Source organism: Phyllostomus hastatus, unplaced genomic scaffold (assembly GCF_019186645.2).
Source record: "Phyllostomus hastatus isolate PE091 unplaced genomic scaffold, TTU_PhHast_1.1 phas_contig_40, whole genome shotgun sequence".
In the NCBI taxonomy this organism is placed as follows: domain Eukaryota; kingdom Metazoa; phylum Chordata; class Mammalia; order Chiroptera; family Phyllostomidae; genus Phyllostomus; species Phyllostomus hastatus.
Window position 1 is genome coordinate 72,967,003 of NW_025333872.1, and position 25,964 is coordinate 72,992,966.

The window sequence follows — 25,964 nt, forward strand, 5'->3', positions numbered from 1 at the left end:
TTCTCTCTATTAATATTGTTATGAATATTTCTCTGTGTGCCTCAGGAATGCTAACATTTAAATTTCTGAAAGAATGGAAGGAACACTTCTAGAGCTGACTCATGGACTCACTCAAGGGGCCACATTGAATTATTGTTGTTAAAATGAGTAGTTCTTACAGGAAATCTTATTCTCTAACATTATTCTAAGGCACAATGTAAATTTACAGAAACATTCAACATTTCTTAGAAATTTTAGAGTGTATTAGATAATTTAGAGCACTTTCCTACATAGTGTTTTATGTCCATATGGGTGATTATGGTATATTATACTAGTCCCTTAAACCAGAAGAGAAAACTAAACTCCATAGAAATTAAATGACTTGATTGCGATCATAGAGCTTGCTTGTGGCAGAACCAATATTAGAACCCATATATATTCACCTCTCTGTGTTTCCTCCAGTGGGGCTATAGAAATAGAAACAATTCCAGAGACATTGAGGAGAAGCAAAAAAAAAAAAAAAATTAATAGAACTTAGTGTTAGACAAACTATAAATGTCCACCACAGAAATGACTCAGACTTGGCAGCTGTTACACTAACTCAACACTAAGGACTAGAGCAGGATGAGAAATTTTAAGTTTAATTATTTAACAAGTGAATAAACACCCTAAAATTTAAAAAACAATCTATGTAATTCAGCAAAACATTCGAAAGTATTAAATCACAGCTATGATTTATTGTGCCACTATGCAAAGAATTTGCCGACATATATTTTTAGTATGAAAAGCTTTATCAGGTAGGTCATATTATCTCATTTTGAAGAATGAGAAGTTCAGACTTAGAGAAATATAGTATCCAAAGGCACGGAAAATAGCCCAATTCTAATTACAAAACCCAACTATGGACATTAATTCAGATTCCATAGTATTCGAAGATAATTAGAGACATATATGTTTGCTTAATGATTCTCCTAAGAATGTATAAAACAGAGATCTCCAAACTGAGAGAAGAAAACACATATGGAGAAACTTTAAAAATTCATGTGGCCCAAACCAAAGTCATGAAGTAAATGAGTCTTCCCTTCATCTGTCTCTGCTTCCTCTCAGTCCTCTGCTGTGTCTCACCTGTTTGCAGTGTCTCGTCCCTTTTGGCTTCTCTTTCCCTACCCACGTGTTCCAGGTCACAATGAGTTAAAAGTTCTCCTTCCCCATGGTGCCTGCAAACACAGGACATGCCCTGATTTTCTAACCCTGGTGATGGAAATGGTATGCCAGTGATGAAAAGAGTGTTAATTTCCCATCACATCTTAGTCCCAAGAGACAATTTTCCTTCTTGCTATAGCTGTGAGGAAAGCCATATGCTGATTGTCACCATCAAATGAACATACGTGAAAAATGCATTTTGCATTTTAAACATACCCTTGATTTTATCTTATTTTTTAGTACTTTTTTGTCTTTACTTTATTGATTCACTTTATCTTAATGTACATATATTGATAGGTAGAATTAAATTATTTTTGGAGCAAAGCTAGTTGCATCTATATGTATGTATTTCTCTGTATAAGTACAAACACATATGTTCACATACATACTATTCATACATAGTATATGCACAAAAATCAGGTCAAGTTGTTGATTTGCCAGTACAAATTCTATAGACATTTTTTTGTTTTCCATGAATTTTTCTTCCTTTCATTTTACTTTTGGTTTTGAATGCCATCTTCTTCATAACTATAATTTCAACTATAGCCATAAGGGAGTGAACCCTCAGTCTACATTGATTAAAGAACATTGAAGCACAAATACAGTTATATTTTATGAGGAACTTTTATTTAAATGCATCCTGTCAAGTATTTATATGACCAAAAGTTTAATCACACTTAATTCTTACGAGTAGGTTGAAGGCTGGTTGGATAAGAGAGAAGAGAGCATCAGATTAGAATTCAGAAGCCCTGGGTCCCTGGAGCCCATGCTAAATAAATTCTCCTGGCTATGACCTTGGGCAAGAAAAATTATGCCTGCCCCAACCAACTCATACAATTTTGGAAAAGTGTAATAAAATATTTGCAAAATCACTCTGGATATGTAAAAAGCTAGTCAAATAGAATATATTGTCATTTCTTAAAAAAAGTTTGACTTTTGTCAATGACAGCATTTTAATTTACTTCTATTGGTTTCAAGCAATGCATGGGTATGTTTAAAGTTTGAAATCTATTTTATAAATAGTTTTAAAGTGTCAGAAGCCTTGTCATGTACCTTTCATATGACTTATGATAAACTGATTTAGGATTTTAAAAAATAATTTGTGTGGTTTTCTTTCAGTCACTATAGTCCCACATTAGTGAGAAACCTAGAGTTTCTAGTTAGAGGCATTCTTCATATATGATGAAATATTTATAGAATTCCAGTCTTAAAAGAAGACATAACACAGATTCTAGAAATTTGTCAAAATCTAGTCTCTCCCTTTATGTCTGAAAACAATAGCAAATCACAGGGCGAGGGAGGGGAAATCCTGTTTGTTTTCATTTTGACGCGTGCCTCTTCGGTGCATACGCACACCTGGCAAGACTATCAGCCACGGTGAGCTCCCTGGGGTTGCAGGGGGCAAACCACAGGCTGCCCTCTAAGTGGTGGTTCTCCTCACAGAGCACAGACTGGGTGTGTCTTGGTTCTGCTATGTATGGAAGCCACCAGAACCCTTTAATGTGAAATATTTTATCTGGGTAGTATTTGTAAACTTAAGATTTTACAGCAGACCAAGAGCCCTTCCCCCTGCCCCTTACTGTAACAGATTAATTTAGACTTACCACTGAGCTGAAATGTTTAAAATAATAGAACTACTTGGTTCTGATAGTTTGCTACTATAAAAAAATTAGGATTATTAAATCTTTGCAGGATGACTATGAGTTAAGCCAGAAAAATACTATTCAAAATAGTGCCAGTGATTTGATCTGCACAAGTTAAGAAAGTATCCCAAAGTCATGCCAGTGTCAGGAGCGGAACGAGATCAGGACTTGGCACCAGTTAATTTGTTGTTCTCTCTTTAATTCATTTAGCCATCAAGGAAGCGTCTCCTGAATTGTCCTGTCATAAATAATAGAAAATAAATCTATTTAGAGATGACATAATGGGAGAAAGATTAATAGGGGGCAATTCCTTTTAAAATGATAGAGCAGCAGAACTCACAGGGTGCAAAATAGTATATGGTCCTTCAGAGAGCCATCATGTCAATCAATCTTGAGGTAAGGCGTCACGTATGAGAGGTGTGTGTCACAAGGCAAAGAAGTACGGCCAGAGTTGAATATGTCATTGAAGGGTAAAGCTAACATGTAGTTACTTGGCTGCTTTCAGGATCGGTGGTCAACTCTGTTACTTCAGACCCTCATGGGAAATAGGTGTAAAAAGAGAGGTAAACTTTGGAACGTACCAGAAGTTGAGAAATGGACAGATTGTTTTGGTTTCTTTGATTTCTAAATTATAAATTTAGGCAGAATACATGTTTTTGATCTCTAGTGAAAGCTTTTCGAAGGCTTCCTTCTGTGTTCACAGCGTGCCCGTGAGTACATAAGTGCAGCAGCCTGCAGGTGTGCACACATGTACACACACTCACACACCTGTGGTAGCAACACTGGAAGTAGGGACCCCATCGCCACCAGCACCACTATCACCACGATCACTACTACCACCACTTTCACTGCCATATACTGAGTTCTCCAAAATCTCTAACAGATTTTTCTGGGAGGCTTCAATTTCAGAAGGACTTGGCTGGAAAGAAAGAATGCAAGGCTGTATTTTGCAAGGCCTGGGGAATTCCTAGAGAGGAGCAGTACAGTCCACTTGTTACTGATGACTGTAGACCCAGAACAGTCAAAAGTCAGTTAATAACATATCACTGGAATATTGCTCTCCACTGGGCTATATTCACATCTGCAGAAATAGCAGTGTCATTTCATCCTCAATTGGCCAGACCCTAATCTCTGTCTGTGAGACGAGAATGACCAGCCTGTCCCCTTTTGTCACAGCAGTCCTGGAGAAAGAGAAATGAAAATGTGCTGCTAATGACTTTGTGTATGTGCTTCTTCCTTGTCCCTGTTGCTCCCCGCCAACATCAACATAGCTTTAGCCCGACGTGCCATTTAGACCGAAGTCTTGGATTGATCTGTGATGAATGCCCTGTCGGGTACACAGGACCACGCTGCGAGAGGTAAGCACGGGCTCCACTGTCTTTCAAAATGATTTCTGCCTTGGGAGCTGTAAAACCACAGGCATCATCATCCTTTGCACTGCCCCAGAAAAGCCACCACACTCGGAGAGATGAAAGAAAGTTTCTCAACACGCTTGTCATACAAATGCATTATATTTTTATAGTTTATTTATTCTCTAGAAATTGCTCCATAAATTTTGACTCACTTGAGAATGTTTGATTCATGTTTTAATCTTAAAGGTTAAGCATTAGCCTACGACCTTTCTAGAAAGTATTGCTCGAGTGGAAAGACATGCACTTTAAGATTTATCTGACTGTCTACATTGGCACCGTTTATTTTTCATAATTAGCTTTTTATCCTTAAAATGTGCCTTAAATGTGTAGTTCATAGTTCAGCAAGTGGTTCATAATTTACCTTAACTATAATTTGAAAATAGAAATAAAATGTAATTTATTAGCCTTATTTATATCCTCTTCTGAGTACTTCTAAGCCAGTATTTTAATTCTGGTTGATTTTTAGTAGACTGGCCATGGAATTGTAGATATTATTATATATAATTCCTGTGACCATTTTTCCTCCTAAAATCTCTTTGAAGGAAAGTCTCAAATGGATTTCAGTTTCAGTATGAAAATGGTACAAAATGTTTCCCTTGATATCATTGGCAAACACAACACCTCTAATTTTGGCACTTAAAACAGTCCCCTTTGCTGCCATCACTGGGGAGCAGGCTGGGGAACAGAGGGTGTGACCTGATCTTACCCACCCTCACCAGGCGAGCACCACAGAGGGCTGTTTCTGCCAGTCCTTTCCTGTCCTCTTGGCAATCATCACCCCTATTTGACCAGTGTGCATAAATGAAGCTGGAACTGATCTCCCAGAGTGCATTTAGCCAGCAGCTAGCAGTCTGTGGACAAAGTGCCAGTGACAGTTACTAGCAGCAACAAGTACTATTTGTGAGTATGGAAGCAACTGCAAATTAGTAGTGGGAGAACAGAAATGAAGTAGGAAGGATTTATCCACAATCAAGAAACTGGAGGTCTTTAATTGTTTTTTTTTAAAGAGGACATGTGTATATTACTTACAATAATTGCAGAACAAATCATTGCCAGGACAGATTACATCAAATGCCTAATGTCCACCACCCCCACATGCCCTCCAGCTGACGACAGGCAGCTTTTTTTTTTGGAGCAACTAGAAAATGACAGCTGTTCTGTCATGTAAAGCCACTAAATCCACTTACATAGTTGAGTATAGTCTCTGATGTCTTTATGTTGATTTGCTTCATCCTCTGCATTTTCTGTGCATGGTAGACAATAGTTTCTGAACCATCTACAGTTTAAAGTCTTATATTCATTTAGCAACTACTATGTGCTAGGCCCAGGAATAGACAGAGCATACGGACAGATGTGCACTATACAATCCTTGTCCTCACGCAGTTCACATCTTTAACAAGGGTGGGAATGGTTGAATGGGTTCTGGAGAGAATCCTAATCTGAATAATCAAAATCATTAAGGAGAGAAATAGCTGACAAAGGGCATGATTTCCTGTCTAAACCCTAAACAGGTCTTTGCTAACCTGGTTAAAGAAAGATGGAAACATTCCCATGCAGCTTATCAAATGGCACATCTAATTTCCAAGTTTCGCAGTCAAAAATAGTCTTAAATGGTTAATGTATACAGGATGGGGTTGTATATTTTTCCAGTAAGAATTTGGACTGGGATTTTCCAAGGACACTTAGGGTTTATCATTTCTCTGTATTTATATAACTGAAAAAGTCCCTTAGTTGGGTCCAAAAACGTTCAGGAGAAACATTTTCTGAAATGTGTAGGCTTCAGTAGAAGGGAGGGGGTATAAGAGTTAAGGTGAGGAGGAAATACTAAAATCTCATCATCAGCACTATTCTGTAAGTGATTGCTGTAATCATGTTATGCACATCATCTACATAAAATCAGCATTGGGAGATGAAAGCAGTGTTTCCCAAGTGGTAGATGTCCTTGGAAGAGAGTGCTGGGGTCACATAAGCTTGGGAAGTATGTATTAACATGTTAAAAGTCTGACACCTCCTGGAGTGAGGAAGTCCATTCAATTTGTTGAACTCAATGTTTTCAAGTTTTATGTCACCATGCACTTCCTGCTTTTAAGAGACTGCAAGAATACATCTCAGAGTACAGCTCAGGTGAGCAGGAGTTATAACTTTACATTCTTTATCTCAATTTAATTTCTATTCTGATACTTAGTTAGCCACAGGTAGAAGCTGTGAGAACGTTGGAACATAACCTGTCAAGTAATCTTTAAAGTTACACGATGTTATATGTCAGTTATATCTCAGTCTTTTTAAAAACTAAGTTTTTCCCTTCTCTCCACTTCCCAGGCTTGAACCCAAGTTCTAACAAGCATACTTAGTACCAGAAGTCTTGAATGCTTGAGTGTGTGTGTGCATGTGCACTCACATATGCACACATATGTGGCTGAGTGTGTATTTTGGGTAATGAACATGTAGTGGGGCCAACCTGCCCTGAGTAATTAATCCAGGTGTGTTTCTGCTGACCTCTCCCTTTACCACGTCCTCTTGATTACTTTCCCTTCAGGTCTAGCAACTCCATCCACTCTTTTCATACCACTCGGGGGGCACAGGGCTCATTCTGCTGCTTTCATTCCACACTGGGACTCTCCAATAGTCGGTTCTCCTCACTGCTCTTCTTTTGCCTTTCCACCTCCACCCCATTTTCTCTTTGGGGTTGAATTGCAGAAAGAGGTGCCAAATTCATAAAAATAGTGACTTGGGAGGCTGAAGTCCCAGATATTTCCATGCTTCTTCTTTCTTGCCCGTCCAATCCCTTCACTCTGTCACATAGTACAAGATGGCCTTGCTGCTTGAATTGAGAGAATGAAGAAAAATCATGATAAAGAAGAAAGAGTAAAACAAGTTATGACAAAATATTGAGTGCTATTCTGTTACCTGTAGAGTTCTAGTTAGAGTTTTGGGAAACTCCTGCTTGCAGCTAAAGTGCCCACATTTGGAGATATCACTGCTTTCCTCTGGGAAATGTTTTAAACCAAATAAATAAGAAGATAGTGGGTGAACAGGTATTTATCATGGCACTTTGCTAGGATTGTAGTCTTTTATCCTCCGGAAAACAGGAGAAAAATAGAAAAACAAGGAGACAGTATCTAGATAGGCGAAAAGGGATAAGCGTTGGAGCATTGAGAGAAATTAAAAGGAACAAGGAGAAAAAAGTGAACTAAGTGTTAATGATACCTGCTCCACTAGGGTTGGAGCTACTTTCAGAAGAACTTTGTAGCCTCAGCCACAGATCACACACCATGGAGAAAGACACTAAAAAGACTATGGCAAGTTCACCCAGTGGGATCCACAGATCCACACAAGAATTAATGGGGTGTGTGGACTCTTTAAACCCTGTCCCTCCCTAGCTGGCCAACGTTTAACAACTCCTTAAGTGAGGAGAGAGGTGATAGTCAGGATTAATTGCACAATTGCTACTGAGAATGCAGAAGGTATTTGAATCTAATTGCTTAATATTTGGAAAAATCACTGACAATTTTGTCCACATGATTCATATTCATTGTCAAAGAATTCTTTTTTGTTTTTTAAATTTTAATTCTGAAACTCCAACAAGATGTTCTCTACTTCAGAAATGCCCAAATTTGAATCTAGTCTAATTGTCATCTGATCACTGTGCTGGTGAGGTTCTACTCGTGTTTCAGTCTCCTTGAGCCCTTGAACCTGGGTACAGAGCATGGGGATTCGGGGTGGGGAGGGAACAGAGACACCTATACTAACCTGATTGTACTATTAGCAAAACTGTGACTCCATGGGAGGTTTCAAAGGGCTACTCATGTGCTTTCACAGTTTCCATACTATACAAAAGGACTCAGTCAAGGGCGAGATTAGGGGGTCAGATCTAGTGAGCCCTCTTTTTGCCAAAACACCTGCTGTATTGTGTCTCAGTGCCCAGCTGTGTCTGCTATCTCTTCATTTTTTTGGCATATGCCCAGAGGGGTCCTTTTTCTTTTCTAATTTGCAGAAAGACACCATACATGCAGTCTTTAGCTGATTCAGCCAAATGGAAGATAGTAAGAATACAGAATTATTGCACAGCCATTTACATTTATACTCCAGCCATCCCTACTCTGTCTTTGACAATTCTGTTCCCTCTGCCTGGAACACTGCATCCTTTCCACTCCTCTGTCTGCTCAACTCTTCAAATTCAGTTCTATCATCCTGAAAGTGCCCTTAATTAATGCCAGTCTGAGTTGGTTGCCCCTTTCTGTGCTTCCATAACAGTTTTTGTTTATCTCTAGCAGTTCAGTGCCACTTTTTTGAGCATGTCTTTTTTCTTCATAGATCATAGTATAAAGACTGCGCCTTATTTATATTAGTAACATATAAAAGTGCTCAGTAGATGTTTGAGGAAGGGTGGGAGGGGAATAAGCAAGAGCTTTACTAATGTGCTTAGGGAGACTGAAGCACCGTTTTCAGTCCATAGCTAATAGAAACACAGGGCACAGATTTCAAGCAAATGCTGTCAAAGAAACAACGGAGTACAGCGCGCTAAAAGCCTCACCAGTGTTGCTTTCTTCTCATTGTTCTCTCGCTCCACTTCTGTCATTCTTTCTATGTCTACCTTTATCTCCATCATCTCTCTCTCTACCTTCTATCTCCGTCTCTCTTCCTCTGTATTGTTCCTAAGTCATCAAGAGAAACAACCATAACTGCAGGTGTTATCTGGAGTGTCATCTACATTTAAAAGGTCTTTTTCTAAAATACTGTAATTGGATTAAAAAGTTAACAAATGTAGAAAAGAACAGTGACCTAGTCATGTCAAGGTGTTCCTCTCTAGCAAGAAATCCAATAAACTCTTTTTACTAATAAAAAAGTCCTCATTCTACTTTGCACATGAAAATGAGAGGACTTGAGATTTTACATTAAAACTAATGTTGGTGGAGGGAACTTCTGAGAAGCTGAAAAGGTCCAAAGGACTGTGATTTACAGTAAATTTTACTAGCTGAGTCCAACGTGATCAAACTATACAACACTATTATTACTAATAAAAGTTATATGATTAGCACTATTGCATTCACTGACCCTGGAATCACTTCTGAATTTCTATTGAAACTTTTTTATAAATATGTAAGAATACTATTGTATGGGTAGAAATACATACACCTACATGCATCAGTAATAAAACCTAAATGCACACTTTCAATAAAGTGGCATATGAATTATCTATCATGTATATTCAGTAAGTTTTCTTATGTGTCCTACCACAAAAGAAAATGCAGATGCTTCTAGATGCTTCTTCAGTTATTCTATTTAATTATAGTTATTTTCTCATGGACTGAGGGTTTTTTTTTATTGTGGGAGAATTTTGGACTTACTAATTGGTATCTATGTTGATAAAAATCTGCGGGTCTTATTATATAATACCATCTCTGCTGAGGGCAGTCAGTCATTTTGAGGAAAGTGAGTTGAAAATAATGGGTTTTTGTTGGCTGTGATAATGATCATTGTATATCGTTATTCTAGTGGAGCAAAGTCACTTCCTAATGGTAAACAAAATGAGATGTGAATGTATGTGGATGTGATTACAAGCTCTGAATATCAAGTGAGGCAAGAAGAATTGGGTTAAAATTTAAAAGGATCTTTCTATTATCTCTGGCAAAGCTACTCCTGAAGTGATCTCAGGGGAATTTTAAGCACTCAAATGTTAGTTCATATCTTACAAAAGATAATTAATGAGAAGTTATATTTGTAGGTGGCAGTGTTTTTCCACCCACAAATATATTTATACAATATTTATACAATGACTTTGGCAATTCATAAAATATTTTGTGAATATAATTTAAAGAACTATCTCATTTAAAAATTATGATAAAAGTTTAAATCTGAGCCCTGGCTGGTGTAGCGCAGTGGGTTGAGCACGGGCTGCGAACCAAAGCATCGCAGGTTCGATTCCCAGTCCCAGTCAGGGCACATGCCTGGGTTGCAGGCCACGGACCCCAGCAACCGCACATTGATATTTCTCCCTCTCTTTCTTTCTCCCTCCCTTCCCTCTCTAAAAATAAATAAATAAAATCTTTTTTAAAAAAGTTTAAGTTTGCCAGACTATTATGGCATCTATAAATCTTCTGGAAAACTTAGAATAATTAATGTATCTTACCAAAGTAATGATTTAGTGCCATCATTGTGATGATATTAAAGTATTCTCATGTGATGTACTGGATTTAAACCATTTCTCCTTCCAGTGGTAGAGAGCATTTCTCTACACAATGACTCACACATCTGTGAGGACATGAGCATAAAGTAGTGTTCTGTAGAAATTATATTCTTCCACATGGTTTTTGCTCCACTTCAATTTTGAGCCTTGCTGAAAAAGACTATTTATTTTGCTAAGACAGCACAGATAACAGAGCTACCCTGACCATAACATTTCAGATACACTCTTTTGCTTCTCTTTTGCCAAGTGCGGCTTAATAGGAAGCATGAGCAAACAATTGAAATAGAGGACAGAGCAGAATATAAATAGGTGTTTACAATAAAGATGTATTTGTGCATCTATGACCCAAAGTAGCAATTGAAAATGTAACATGAAAAAAGGATGTTTTGATACTTTACTTTTAAAATTCCTGCCATGCTTCATAAAGAACTTTTGTTTTCCCAATAATACCTAAAATATTGTGTAGCCCTTTAAAAAAACTAGAGTTTGCTAATATGAGTTGTGGGCATTGTTCAGCATCACCCTTTGGCATGTCACTGTAATATCCAGACATATGTGCATCTTGGTAAAGACTCCTCAGTGAAAATCTGCCTCTGTGTGGATATGCAAATACATACAACCCTATTATTAAGGCAGAGATACCCATAGCTTCCACACAAATAATTGTGAGATCATTTGAGTTATAATTTTTTGTTGAATAAATTTTGAATTCTCACTACTGAATTTCTTTGTGAGCCTGTTTTCTCATAACAAGCTCTTGCTGCAACACAAACAGAAAAAGGAAATGTGAACCTTACACATTTGTACAGAAAAAAGCCAATTGGAGTATATACATGTGACGTGTTGTACTACAAAGGCTTTCCAACATGGACCCGGATTCCCAGGAGCAGATTTCTTATTACACTTTGGTCTCGTCTTCAGTGCCAGCAACAAGGTTGTTTTTTTTTTTTCTTGCTGAAATGTAATTACTAGTGGGGCTGGCAGGATTTCATCTTGTATCTACACTGCAGTTGTGGAAAAAACATTTTTTAATCACCTTGCATTGGAGAAAAGGAACACTTAAAAGGAAAACATATCCTGGGAGAGAGGTAGTGTGAAAACGATAGAAGCATTACCCCGATGGGTTTCATTAATTCTTCCCAAATACTCACTGATGAAATTTTTCACCTTAGGTGTGCAGAAGGCTATTTTGGACAACCTTCTGTACGTGGAGGATCATGTCAGCCATGCCAGTGCAATGACAACCTTGACTTCTCCATCCCTGGCAGCTGTGACAGCTTGTCTGGCGCCTGTCTGATATGTAAGCCAGGTACAACAGGCCGGTACTGTGAGCTCTGTGCTGATGGATATTTTGGAGACGCAGTTGATGCAAAGAACTGTCAACGTAAGTCCTGAACTAGTGATGCCCCTGACAGAATTGATGCATTGTGCATCAAAGTGGCTGATGAGTTCTTGAGTAGGATGGGAGAGTAGTAAATTATGTGTGATACATGTATGATAGATGCACAGCCTATACACAGAGTCTGCATAGCCTAAAATATTTTTTACTAACTGATAAAGTACAGCATTTGAAAGGTGATGCATTGTTGAAATACCATTGTTTTTCAACTGATACACATATTTCTGTTTGCATGTGGACCAAAGATTTTAAAATAAACTTATGTCCATAGCAAAAAAGGAAGAATTTGGAAAATGGGTAAGACCTAGTTACTTTTATTGTTTACCTCAAGTTTAATCATAAATTTATCTGCCCATATTATTTTATTAGTATCCATCAGTAGTTATCAATCTGTATTCCTTTCATATGTGAAACTCACATTTTTACATCTCATCATAGGTGTTAAAATTCTGCCAGTGTTTTTACACTCTGGTATTTGTAATAGTTAATTGATTAACCTTCACCTTAGGAGTATACACGGAATGTTATCTGTTATGCTTCCACAGAGTTAGCTATTGTAGGGCTTCATTCCTATTAGTCAGTACACCCCTTCCTCATGTTTCCCTCCTTAGCTCTATTATACAGGGTGTTAAAGAGTTTACAAAAGCTTTACGTAGTGCTAATGTACTATGCGAGGGGGGCCTTGCTGTGGAGAGTGGAATGGAATGTCAGCCTGCATTAGCCCTCAGGTGCTTTACGCTGCCGTCGTCAGCTTCATCTGCTGTCATAATCTTTAAGCAGAACAAGTATCAGCCCAGCAGTTTACTCCTGCCAGCTGCACTGGGTAAGAAAGGACTTGTCCAATCATTTCACGAGGTCCCAGGAACTGCAAAAATATAGGAACCACTGGAAATGTAGTCTCTGTCATTGTCTCTGCTGTTAGCGCCAAAGACCTGATAGGATGCCCATGTCAATGAGAAAGGCATCTTTCTCCTCATAGATTTGTTAGGTGAGTGCCAGCTTTTTGTCATTTGAAGATGACAGTTTGTCGAATCAAAAACAAATCACTCTGAAACAATGGACATTTATTAGTATCATCTGTAAATGGATGATTTTTTAAGGCAGATTTTCAGTAGGCTCAGTTTTAAACACTGCAGGTTTATGGCATCTGTGTAAAATCATAAGGAGCTTAAGAAATTGTCCCACTCAAACACTTCATCGAGGATCTGCACTTTCTAGTATGTGAGCCAGGGCAAGTCATTTGACCTCACTGAGACTCATTTTTTCATTTACATAAAGGGTCCTAGTTGTCTGTGGGGTCTAAGGCCTCTCCTGCAGACAGTAGCCAGTGAACTTCCTGGTGCCTGGGGTGCTCACATGGGGTAGCCCTTTCCATAGCAGTGTTTGTGGTGGTCGTGAGTACTCGCGGTTTGCTCATTTTAGGACTGTGTTAATCATTGATTGAACCTGTTTTTCTATTTCCCAATAAGTCCCTCCAAAAATCTAAGATTCTTTCACTTTTTTTTCTTTTTTCTTTTTGCTTTGTAAAAAACAACTCTTTAAAAAGACAACATGTAACTAATAAAGACTTTATTGGCAGAAACAAAACCGACAGTGGTCACTAAACCACGAGTGCCCAAGACTGGTCTGAAGGCAGAATGTCTAAAAGATCTGAACCTCAAATGCAGAGTAGTCTCTGTGGAATACTTCAAAAATGCCACTTGTTACCTTTTTGAAATTTCTTAAGATTCTCCCCTAGGGAAATTTGTTTTATGCCAAGAGTTATAAATCACCTTATACTCAGGATCTCTAATTATGATATTTTCACTGAAGCTTTCCTGAAATACTTTAGATAAATGCCACATAACCTAAATGTACCTCTACTATTTCATTAGGCCTTTACAACTGTCTGAGGACAGATGTCAGGTATTTATACCTTCTGGGCAGAAATGGAAATAAAATCCTAAAGTGGCTCACCTAAGGGTCAGAACATTAGTGAGTGTAAGCAGACCTTAAGTGTGAAACTATTTTCAGCACCAATTACACTGTCAGGAGTTAGCAAAGCAAGAAAAGCCCTTAATATTTCTGTGGGAATAAAGACAAAGATACAGGTTGGCAGGTGTTTGCAAGACATTAGTAACTGCAGATCCTTCCCTTAAACAAGATACTGCACATAATCACCAGTTGGCTGACATCTGAGCAATAGCTAAGATGGCCTCCTCTGCAGCTGCATCGTCCTTGGTTAAACAAAGTCTGGGTAAATTGGGGGTCTGTGGCATGAAGCTTTATGAACACATAGAAGCACATCGTATGAAAATATTTTTGAATCATCACCAATTTTTATACTGCTTGCTATTAGCAATAGACATAATTATGGTTTTTAATGCTCCTCAGTATATAATTAAGATTAAAAATATAAGAAACTCATTTATTATACATTTTGATAATTTTTATAGATATAATAGCTCTTTATGCATAGGGGGAAGCCCTCAAGAGAAGGAAAGTCACAATAAAGCATTACTTTAGATTCTCCTAGATTTGTCCATGAAAAGTACACTAGTGCAAAGAAATATGTCCTGCTTTTCAAACTTATGTATAGTATCTAAGTGCCATACATTTCTTTAAAAATGCCCCTTAAAATTTTATAGTGCTTTTGTTATTTTCAATTTGTCAATACTTATTAATTAAGAAAGACACTAATGTCACACATTTCATTTAAAAATACCACTTAAAAATCTGTATTGCTTTCATTATTTTTAGGATGACAATTTTTGGTAAATTTAATCTTATATTTCCCACTCTAAGGAAAAGTGGCTTCTAGATTCTAAGCTATTGAGATTTAAAAACATTTATGTATAACATACATTAGAAACTTTCATAAAAAAATTAAAATATGTACAGCAGTTCTTGTGTTCAGATAAAATCAACAGTTGAAGAAAACATTCTCTTCAGCCTTTCCTCACACCCCCAATACCGACTCTCCTTGGGCTGCTGCCTGTGGGAAGCGACAGGCTGCAGACCGACCGGGCCCTCCCCACTCAAGCACTTGCCCTCTCACTCACTGCTGTGAAGCTGGCAGACACTGGCAGCCAGACTATGGACAAGAAAGCCATCGGTTTTTAGGAAAGCAATAAAACTAAGTAGAATCTGGAACAAGATGGCCAGAATAACAGCATAAACTGATGGAGTAGCTATTTATACTGTATTTATAAGTTATGCTTAGATCAAAGTATTCAGAAACATGAAATGTTATAGAACATTTACCAAAACCATCTATAATGATCTAAATCCCCATATCACCTCCCCCTTACATTTTTTATCCTGGTATCAATGCAATTATATATACCATTGAAAATATACTCATAGAATACCAAGCAAGCCATTAATTACTATCACATTTATGAAAAGGCCACTTAATTTTTAGACTGATATATGTTTCAGAATAATATCAACCAACTTCATAACACAAAAATACAAATGATTACTTAAACCCAATGTATTTTTTTTTATCTTCAGAGATAGTATAGAAGTTGTAAAATAAAAATTATTTCAAAAAATTTTAATGTTAATTCCTAGTACATTTGAAATAATGTCTTTATCTTATATACTTTCTAATCTTAAAGGTATATGTGTGTGTATATACATATGTGCATATATATTAATTTCTTCTCAAGCTCATATTTTGAGCTTAACAGCTCAAAAGGTAAACAGAAACAAGCATTTCTCAGCTGTCTTCACACGGGCCTTTCTGTAGGAAGTATGGAAATCACGCACATAGTAAACAAATCACACACATAGTAAACAATTACTAAATTTAAAAAGTAATTAATACTGTTTTATTAATAATGGTATTAATATTATCCTGTTGGTGCTATTAATTTTGATAATATCTCAAAATTCTTTTAGCTGTAAAGCTAATATGCATTACTTAAAATGGGATTATAGTATTTTAAATGTTACAAGAATATATCTCTAAAGAAGTGAAACAGATAGAGGAGTGATTGAGAGAACTTTTACCTGGAGTCGCGGGACTGAGGTTCTGTAGCGGGACTCAGCTACATCACCTATCCATCCCGCAGCCTTGTACTATGCTAAATCTTCCCATGAATTACTAGTATGGTTTGTAGACTTGTAAGGATCAAATGGCATATTGCCTGACAGATCATCTCTCAAGTCAGAAAACATTCTATTCTAAAAGATCGTTGCCCGTGTTATCATCTTGGGGATATTTTTATGTAATGAGCATATGAAGGCTATTAAAATGTTTTTCCCAGTGACTGATCTCTCTTCTCTTTACAGCCTGTCACTGTAACCCCAATGGCTCCCTCTCTGAGATTTGCCACCCTAGGACAGGACAGTGTGAATGCAGAGCTAACGTGCTGGGCCAGCGGTGTGACAGATGTAAGGTAAAAAGTAGGAGCTGAGCAATGAATTACTGCTGCTTGGAACAGTCTCATCAGCTTTCGATGACATACACCTTAGTGTACTGAAAGAAAGGCTTGGGATCATCTAATTCTATGTGTGAAATTACTGTGATCATTGAAATGGCTTCTCAAAATGGAACAAAATTCGCTGTGCACTAGCATTTGCCCTTCAACCTATATTTCCTTGGCAGTGAATGTGTGCAATATTTACTGTACTTCAGATGTTTCTGAATCAAGGAAGATGTAAAATTTACTCTCTAGCCTACAGAGAGTAAAATATTCCTTCCTTTGCCTTTCCATTTTTGGTACGATAAAATGCACCATACCTTTTGCTTTCAGCAATCTGTTTGTTCTAGTTCCATCATTTAGATGTTAGTTCCAGTGGTTTTTAGATACATCCCTTTGCTAAAGTGAAACAGTAATAAAAAATCTCTTGTTTTCTATTCTTGAACAAATTGCCCTTCCTTTCAGCAGGGCAAGACCTTGAGATTCCTCTGGGAGAGCAGGTGGATTTGAACTACTTCTCACTTAACTATGTATTTGTGGTGCTCTCGACTGGTAAACAGAAACAAGCATTTCTCAGATGTCTTCACACGGGCCTTTCTGTAGGAAGTATGGAAATGTCGTCTGCTTCTATCTCTTAAATAATATTGTATGCTCTTTCTTTTGTTTGTTTTTATGTTTCTCTTGGCTTTTGAAGTCGAATATGTGGTGGGACCCAGAGAAACGATTCTGTGTGTTGTGTGACTGCAGTCCCGTTGGCTCTGTGTCACCACAGTGTGATGCCACAGGAAGATGTGTCTGTAAATCAGGCTTCGTAGGGAAACAGTGCAACCTGGGCAGGCAGGTGCACCGACAGGAGGAGCATCCACGGAGAGTGCAGCCGGTGCTGGGGTCTCCCCAGAGGTGGGGTTCCAGCAGCTCCAGCGGGTGTCCTCGGGGAGCCTACTGGCCCGCAGCTCGGGTAATCCCAGAAGCGCTGCATGGCTCTTGCCTGGCATGTTATGTCCTGTGTGCTGTGGCTGACAATCCCTGATGCCATTTTACTGAAAAATGGTTGCTAAGCGTGCCAGTTGCAAATGCCAAAACAAGACGGCTTTTGATTGAAGCCTTGCCTTTTAAAAATAGCTATCCATGCTTTTAAAAGTATATTCAAGTTCATAGGTTAATAAAGTTTCAATTAATTATGCATGTGTAGAAAACAAAGAAAAATTTATGTGTAGGAACCTATAGTCTCAGAAGTACAAAGGGCCTCGGGCATCATTGGAGCATACTCTGTTCTATGAATGAACAAAAAACGGGAAATCTAGCAAAGAAAGTGAACTTGCCCAAGAAAATTCAGCCCATTGACCTGACAATTTCAGCATAATGAGTGATTGGGTTACGTGTCCACACCCTAATTTTGATATAGTATACAACAAACACAAGAAATGCATTTTACACACTGTAAATGCACAATGTACATAAAGTAAGGAGCGTATTTTCTGCTACATAATTTGGCACCTTCTTATTACAAGACAAAACAAAACAGATGATGGCAGGAAGGGAGAGAGGAAGGTGGGAGGGAAGGCTAGCTCTGCAGCCAATCCACAGAGCAGTGGAGGCAAGACTTGCCAGTGTGGAATCAGGGCCTGCACGGGAGTTGAGTGTAGGGGACAGAAGAAAGTGAGAAGGAAGTACATAGTAAAGAAGCAAAGCATGTTTTTTTTTCTTGGCTCTATTGACATTTTTAAGAAAACAAGTTCCCATTTCAGACTCCCTCAGGTCAAATTGCAGCCTCACCACTTTCTAGCTATGAAACAGTTCCTTAAATCATCCTGTAATTCAGTGTCTTCATCTCTGGTAGGGCCTGCTTCATAGGGATTGCATCTCTTTGGGTTTTCCAGGAGTCAGACGCCAAGAGATTAATGTGTGTGAAGGGGGAAGGAGGAGGGAGTATAGTATACAGGGAGCCTGCCGCTGCAGTGCAGGTCTGACTATGTGAAGGGAGACAGGGAAGGAAAGAATGGGTAGAAAAGCCTCATTTGGTGCATTCTGCCCAAATCCCAATCCTTGGCCAGGCCAATGGGGAAAAGATTCTAGTACTTTACTGTAATCACTCATTGACTAGAAGATGCCAGCCCTGGTGTGAGCTCCAGAAGAATGGACGCTGGAAGGTGTCCGTCAGTGACTCACCTCATTGCAGGCTCTCTTGCAAGAAGGGTGGGTGGTTCAGACGCCTCCGTGACTGTCTCAGGGTAGTCCTGAGAGCAGTGCGTAAAGTCCAGGCAGACGTGGAGAGTTCCTTGTAAATCCTAGGTATCATGAATACTATCGTTACTAAATGAAGAAATCTTCACACAAGATTATGTTTTTGAATAAGAAATACATACACAAAGTAAAAGAAAGGCATAGTAACTGATCACAATGTTTCCAGTATGTAAATTTATCAGAAATTCAACTCCCATTCATGCTCTTTTCCTGCATACCTTACAGCACTGTTGTAGAAAGCAGTGTACTGTCCTCAGACCACATTTCCCCTGAGGCAGTAAGTGGGAGTTAAATGTACAGACTCAGAAGGCAGGCAGGCTGATTGGGAATCTTGACTCCACCACTGGCAAGCTGGTGACCTTAGGCAAATTACTGGATTTTTCTGTGCCTCAGTGTCACCACTCTGTAAAAAGGTGATTATATTCATCTCCCAATTGTCTTGAGTATTAAATGAATTACTGTTTATAAAGGGCTTTAGAACAGTGCTAGGCACATAGCACAATATGTAAGTTCTAGTTGTTATTACTATCCCAATAAGAATAATTTATGGGAGCTCGACAGACTTCCTGGTGAGACTGACTGGCGCTCTCTCCCATATTTGTTTCACCTCATTAATTTTGATGACTGACAAGGAATATTTGCTTTTTAAATTTGTTTACTTCAGAGGATTTTTCTAGTCTCTGAAATATAATTTTGAACATTAAATTTGTTAAAATTGTCTTACTGAAATTTAGTAGTATTTGTTTTTGTATAGCTTAGCCTTTAAAATTGCATCATTTAAACAGAAAAGTATGATGGAGACATGTCTTCTTGTACATTTCTCTATATATCAAGTTTGGAATTTTTTAGTAACTATGATTTGCAAGCTTACCTAATATTGCATTAATTTGCCCATTAAAATAGATATGTGTATCTATTTTATATGCATGTAGATAAATATGCTAAGTAAAGAAAAATTTAGGATATAGAGATGAATATAAAGTACTATCTCTATAATTCAGATTTCTAAGTCAAGAATATTTAGGGAACAAAAGCAAATGCAAAGTACTACTTCTGTGATTCAGATACTTTAAAAAATATTTTACTATATTATGTATATATGTTTCTATTTGTGTGTACCTGAGTGGTAGATGTGTCATTATAGGTATGTAATTAGAATCACAGTGTATATATAATTTTGTATTCTGCTTTCTGAGATTTTGCTCAATGCTATATACTAAGCATATTCATGTCATTAAATCTGCTTCAAAACAGAATTTAATGATTGCATATCATTTCCTAGTATGAACGTATCATAATTTAGTTCATTCAAATTGGCTCTAACATTGAACATTCCAGTGCTTCTATGGTTTCTCACTATGCTAAATAATATTGTAATGGGCATGCTTGTATTTTAACCATTTTCCCAATTCTGGGTATTTCTCTAGGCCAGATATCTAGAATTTTACATTAAATTATTTTTTGAAAAAAATTACATTTTTTAATATAATTGAATTTAATGTTAATGTCATGCATTAGGTCATTTGTTAGGACTGATGTACACTCTCTTTAATCGTGTAGTGCAATCTGAATTAGAACAAGAAATAAAAATAAAGTTCTCAGTAAATACTAAGTAAAATGGTTATCAAACTTATTCAACCTATTTTATATTTTAAATACAAAACTATTCTTAGCTACAGTCATTTTAAAAGAATAATTTTTAGTGTAATTTTGTTCTCTACAAGTTATTTTTAATACTGTTAACAATAATGGTAAAAATACATAATGCAACTTATTCACTTCTCTTTGAGTGGATTACATTAAGTAGCAAGATTTTTTTTCCCAAAGAAGTAATTATTAAGTATGATTTTCTAAATAGGAATTATTTTTAGAAAAATGTAATTACTGAGACTGATTTTCTAGATTAAAATATCATAATCATGTGACATACTTTATATTTAAAAGGATAACCTCTATGTACTTTAAATAGGATATGTGCTTCCCTCTTTGTAATAGGAGTAATTTTTAACCCATCAAGATTTTCTTACAGTCACTCTAGGTCTGATAACATGTATTTCAAGAAAGTCATCCAATGCTAGTAATGAAAGTGTGACCAAAGAAATTTACTTGTTATAAATAGGTGAGATATGCATATGAATAACTCATCAGACTATAAAAGTTTTCCTTCACTTACCCAATCTTTGATGTATGTCTTCATAAATCAATTGCTATTGTTAGGATGAAACCCAAGAATCTAGATGTTTGTCAAACCAATTATTTTGTCAGTGTAGTCATAAGCTGTAAATTATATTTATAATGTGAGCCCTGTAGTGACTATTAGAAGTATTTATGAATATGTAAAAAATGTTAGATCAAATATTAGAGGGAATAATTTATTTTAATTTTAGGCTGCAAGTAACAATATTGAAAATGTTTTTACCAAGTAGAAAGAGTTCATAGGATCTGAAAGTAATCAATGCAGATTAGTAGGATTTTGGCAAATAAAATTTTTAATTAAAATAAAAAGACCAGCCATAACTTATTTCCACAGTGCTGTTAGAATCTTAGGAAGTATAGGGAAAAGCTAGTGAAAATATATCTGACTGAATGATAATGCCCTAATTCTGCTTTTATCTTGATGAAATTTAAAGTAATTGAACTTTTCTCTTTGGTTATTATAAAAATCATTCCATTAGCTTGAACGACAACTCAGTTGTCATAACACCAGTGAGGAAACCTTCATAACCGCTAGGCTCCTTTTCCCCTGCCTGATGTTTTAGTACTCTGCATCTTGTTCTATAGTGAATGAATTGATTTAAATTTAATGTTCCTCTTTCCTTTCCATGGCAGCCTGAAACCTTTGGCCTACAGTCATCAAGAGGGTGTGCTCCCTGCAACTGCAATTCCTTTGGGTCTAAATCATTCGACTGTGATGACAGTGGTCAGTGTTGGTGCCAGCCTGGAGTGACAGGAAAGAAATGTGACCACTGCGCCCATGGTCATTTCAACTTCCAAGAAGGAGGATGCACAGGTCTGCAATCTGAAGGAGCCTGAGCCCTACCCCTTCCTCTCTGGTCGGGGTGTCTTGCAAGTTTGTTGGGCAGGGGTCCCCGATATTAAAGAAGAGGCATCCGATAACAAATATATGCTACAAAATATTTAACCTAATAAGAAATATATATTTATTTTAAATAAATTAGCAAAAGAAATACATTGCAATTTGTGACACTGCCCTAGAGATAACTGAATTTGCAAGTACTAGATACAAATGCATCAGCAAACCCCAGTTCTGCTCTGTCTTTTCCTGACTGTGTCTTGAAAACTGTGGAAAGAAACAGATTGGCTCTAGATATTTTTCAGTTTGTAGGAAAATGCACGCAGGCGTTTCTAACATGATTTGCCCAGGCAGTATTCTCCTATGTCCAGCCACAGCCTTCTGACAATCCTGGTACAGAGAGTAAAATTAGCACAAAATAGTTGAAAGTAAAGACTCAACATTAGCATCGATTTATGTGCCACTAATATGGAATTGACCCTTATTCCAACCTACTAACCTTTGCTTACTAAACTCACTGATTCAATATTGATGATACTTCTATACTCTCAGTACCATGATAAGTACATGGTAAGATTTTTTAAGACTTTTTTATGGACTACTGTAGTAAATTTATGTGAAAAGTATCAGGAATAACATTTGAAATTATTCTCAAACACTTATGATATACAGTTGTGATTATAAATTAAGCCATTAGAAATTATTCTAAATGTTATCATTGTAGTCCCTCCAAAACTCTGCATGTGATTTCTAAGTCAATATCTGTATATACCAAAAATTCTAAAGCTGAATTTTAAAATATGCTGTTTTTTTTTGCCCTGGCTGCTGTGATTCAGTGGACTGAGCACCAGCCTGTAAACCAAAGGGTTGCCGGTTGGATTCCCAGTCAGGGCACATGTCTGGGTTGCAGGCCAGGTCCCCAATGAGGAACGTGTGAGAGGCAACCACACATTCATGTTTCTCTCCCTCACTTTCTCTCTTCCTTATCCTCTCTAAAAATAAGTAAATAAATCTTTAAAAAATAAAATAAAATAATACTGTTTTAATCTAAATCTCACTAACATTTTCATGTAATTGAAATAAATGAAATTATGCTATATATTCAAATGTATCCATTACCAAAAATTATAAAAGAGACCAAAAACCTTATTTAAAATATTGAAATAGAGAACATTTTAGAACTTCAGACATAGTAGCATTTAACCCAGAAAAACAGAACAGAGAACAAGAACCAAATAGGTAAGATAGCAATATTTTGAGAGCATGACATACTCCAAAGAGCTTAAATTTATTTAGTGGCACCACAGGTGACCAGTTATGTGAAGTTAATTGAATGACCTGGTTTCCCTGTCCCTTGGCAAAATTCATCTATTAAATAAACAAAGTAAGACCTGGCTGGTGTGGCTCAGTGGACTGAGTGCCGGCGTGCAAACCAAAGGGTTGCTGGTTTGATTCCAACTCAGGGCACATGCCTGGGTTGTAGGCCAGGTTCCCAGTAGCGGGGTGCTTAAGAGGCAACCACACATTGATGTTTTTCTCCCTCTCTTTCTCCCTGCCTTTCTCCCTTCCCCTCTCTAAAAATAAATAAATAAAATCTTTAAAAAAATAATAGTATATACCTTGCTGGGTTTTTGTAAGAATTAGTTGAATTGATGGCTATACAATATTCAGAGGAACGCCTGGCACATAAGTGCCATGTAAGTATTTATTGTTATTGTTATAATTATTATCATTATTTCTATATAGGCATTATCCATGTGATACACATTCTATTTTAACAAAAAATAAAAACAAGCTAATTACTCATTTGTCTTATTAAGTCAGTGTTATGATTCTATTAAAGAACAACTTAGAGAATTTCTATTTGCAGGTAATGATTTGAACTGTCAGAGACATTTTTAACACATAAATTTAAAAACAAAATGAACTATTTTACTTATTAATAAATAGTGCATATAAACTAAATCCTTTGGCTGAAAATTAGCAGCAATGATAATAATGATAATAAAAATAATGGCTAAGATTTATTTGGTGTTTACCCTATATCAGGTATTATGCTAAACATTTTTCATAGGTGGTATGAAATGCTGTGCACTATGATAATTATAATCCCTTACAATGTGAACTTAATCAAATATCCCAAATGTATTTTGTTAAAAAGATTTAATCATCATATAACCAATTAAAAGATTTCTTGTAACATTCGTCTTCTATTTAAATTCAAGTTCTTTGGTTTTTTCTTCTCTTGCTTTCTCTCTTTAATATGAAACACTGCACTAAAATATACTCAGTAACTAGGTCACCTATTATGTAATAAGCAGCATATAGTCCTTATCTTGGATAGCTTGGAAGGTCTCCATCTTGTGTTTGCAATCTTTGTGACAGTGCATCGGTGGGGTGAATTTGTGCTCTTTATGTATTGCATTGGAGCATAGAAAATTAAAAATGTATTGAAAAAAAATAAGGCAGGTGGTAAATAAAACTCAAAAGCATCTATCTATAAATGTATATATTTATATATGTCAGGGTATATATACAATATACATTTATCTGCCTATAAATGTGTATATATATGTCTCTCAGGATATATATATGGGTATCAGTATATACTGAATTTAGGAAGCCTATTAAGCTTAATGGTTTTTATTGCAAATCATAATCATCATAGGAAGGAATTGTTAATCTATACAGTATAGAAAATTAATTATGAATTAAATATAGAAACGCATATAAGATAATACAGTTAACATGGAATCTGATACACCAGCTCATTGTTTCCTTAGGCATATTTGAAAAGTTATAAATGCTTTACCTTTTGAAACTATTGAGTGAATTACAACATATATGTGTTGAAAAACTCTGAAGTACACTGCACTGTGATATAAAAGGTGAATGAATTAAGATTTTACTTTCAAGGATCCTTAGCTATAGTATGGAAAATAAAACAACACAAATCGCATTTTCTATCAAAATTTTACTTTTTTATTCCTCCTTTCACCTGTGAAGCTTGTAACTGTTCTCATCTGGGTAATAACTGTGACCCAACGACTGGGCGATGCATTTGCCCTCCCAATACCATTGGAGATCAGTGTTCTCAATGCGCACCTCGTACCTGGGGCCACAGCATCATCTCTGGCTGCAAGGTGAGTGAGTCGCTTTATTTCATCTGATAATGTGTTTGAAAGACTTTTTGTGTTGGTAGAGCTCTATAGTTGGGCATTTCAAATCCAATATTATATTACAAAACAATGTGGAACTATCACTATGGAGTGATTGCAGTGATTGATCAATATCTCACATTTATTCCACTTGTGGGAAAGATAATGAAGTAAGAACATATTTATGCCACCTCATCCATGATACCTACCAAAAAGGTGGGAAAAGAACAAATAAACATGTAATAAAATGGAAAGAGCCAGAGCCTCCCACTTACACACAATGAACTATATTTGCAGAGTACAAAGTACAAGCAAATTAGGAACTAATTAAAGGAATTTGCCAAAAATCTGTACGAATTACCCTCAAATTATGACTAGGTTTCAGTTTCTAGTAAATAGTTGAGAAGTTCTGAAGAGTCTTATTAACAACCTTTCACTTAGAAAAATTCTCAATTGTTTCCATAGATGGACCTTAGAAAGCTACACGGCCAAACTCACATTTAGAGAAATATATGCAGCATCAGTTACTAGAAGTAACTATCCAGTTTGAAGATTCAGAGAGCTACATTTTTGGAAACAAAACAAAAATTCCTCAAAAGTTCCAAAATTTTAGATGGGTGTGAACAATGTTACAAGTTTCTATAACTCTTTTTGCATTTTCCACTTGGAATCCAAGTATCTGTCTCATCACTGGACTCTCGAACAAGCCATAAGGAGACATAGGAGGGTTCCATTTAGCCACAAAACCTAATGATGTGGCCAAATTCTAATAAAGCTCCTGAAATTGCAGCTGATATCTAGTGTTCAAACTATAGATCAGGATAAATTATAGACCAAGCTTTTTTAAGTAGTTATATATTTGATGTCATTATATAATGATCATTGACCATCATGTGGTTTGAAGTTGTTTTGATTACTTTGAACCACTACTAAAAATATAAATTTCTGAATAACCTCATCATTATGATCAGTTAAAAATTCTTAGAGCTCTCACAAATATTTATAAGCATGAATTCTCTTATTTTACAAACTTGGATGACTGTAATCTAAATCTACAGTGATTTGAGTTTATGGCTTTCTCTCTTTGTGTCATGGATAATTTCTCCGTGCCGAGGTGTGAGCACACACATCATTTGAGCGTTTATTAAAGAAGAATAGAAAGCCTGCCATCTTTTGCTAGCAGGGGAATAGTGCATAAACCCTCTGTTGCTAAACAAACATTACATCTAATTATGATTCAGGTTTGATGTCGACTAAAGTGCTATCTAAACATATGGTTAATGGTTTCATTTACTC

General features: G+C 36.6%; 1 protein-coding gene across 5 annotated transcripts in view; it reads left to right on the top strand.

Annotated features, from left to right (window-relative positions):
* The window catches only part of LAMA2 (laminin subunit alpha 2), a 517,841-nt gene that overhangs the window by 315,422 nt on the left and 176,455 nt on the right, over window positions 1-25,964 (top strand). For 3 of the 5 annotated variants that reach the window (XM_045842659.1, XM_045842661.1, XM_045842660.1), the window contains 6 exons: window positions 4,097-4,183; window positions 11,597-11,808; window positions 16,102-16,208; window positions 16,927-17,190; window positions 21,306-21,486; window positions 24,517-24,653. In XM_045842659.1, coding sequence (XP_045698615.1) covers window positions 4,097-4,183; window positions 11,597-11,808; window positions 16,102-16,208; window positions 16,927-17,190; window positions 21,306-21,486; window positions 24,517-24,653 — 988 coding nt within the window. The remainder of the gene's footprint in view (window positions 1-4,096; window positions 4,184-11,596; window positions 11,809-16,101; window positions 16,209-16,926; window positions 17,191-21,305; window positions 21,487-24,516; window positions 24,654-25,964) is intronic. The other 2 variants (XM_045842662.1, XM_045842663.1) reach the window with 1 other exon arrangement.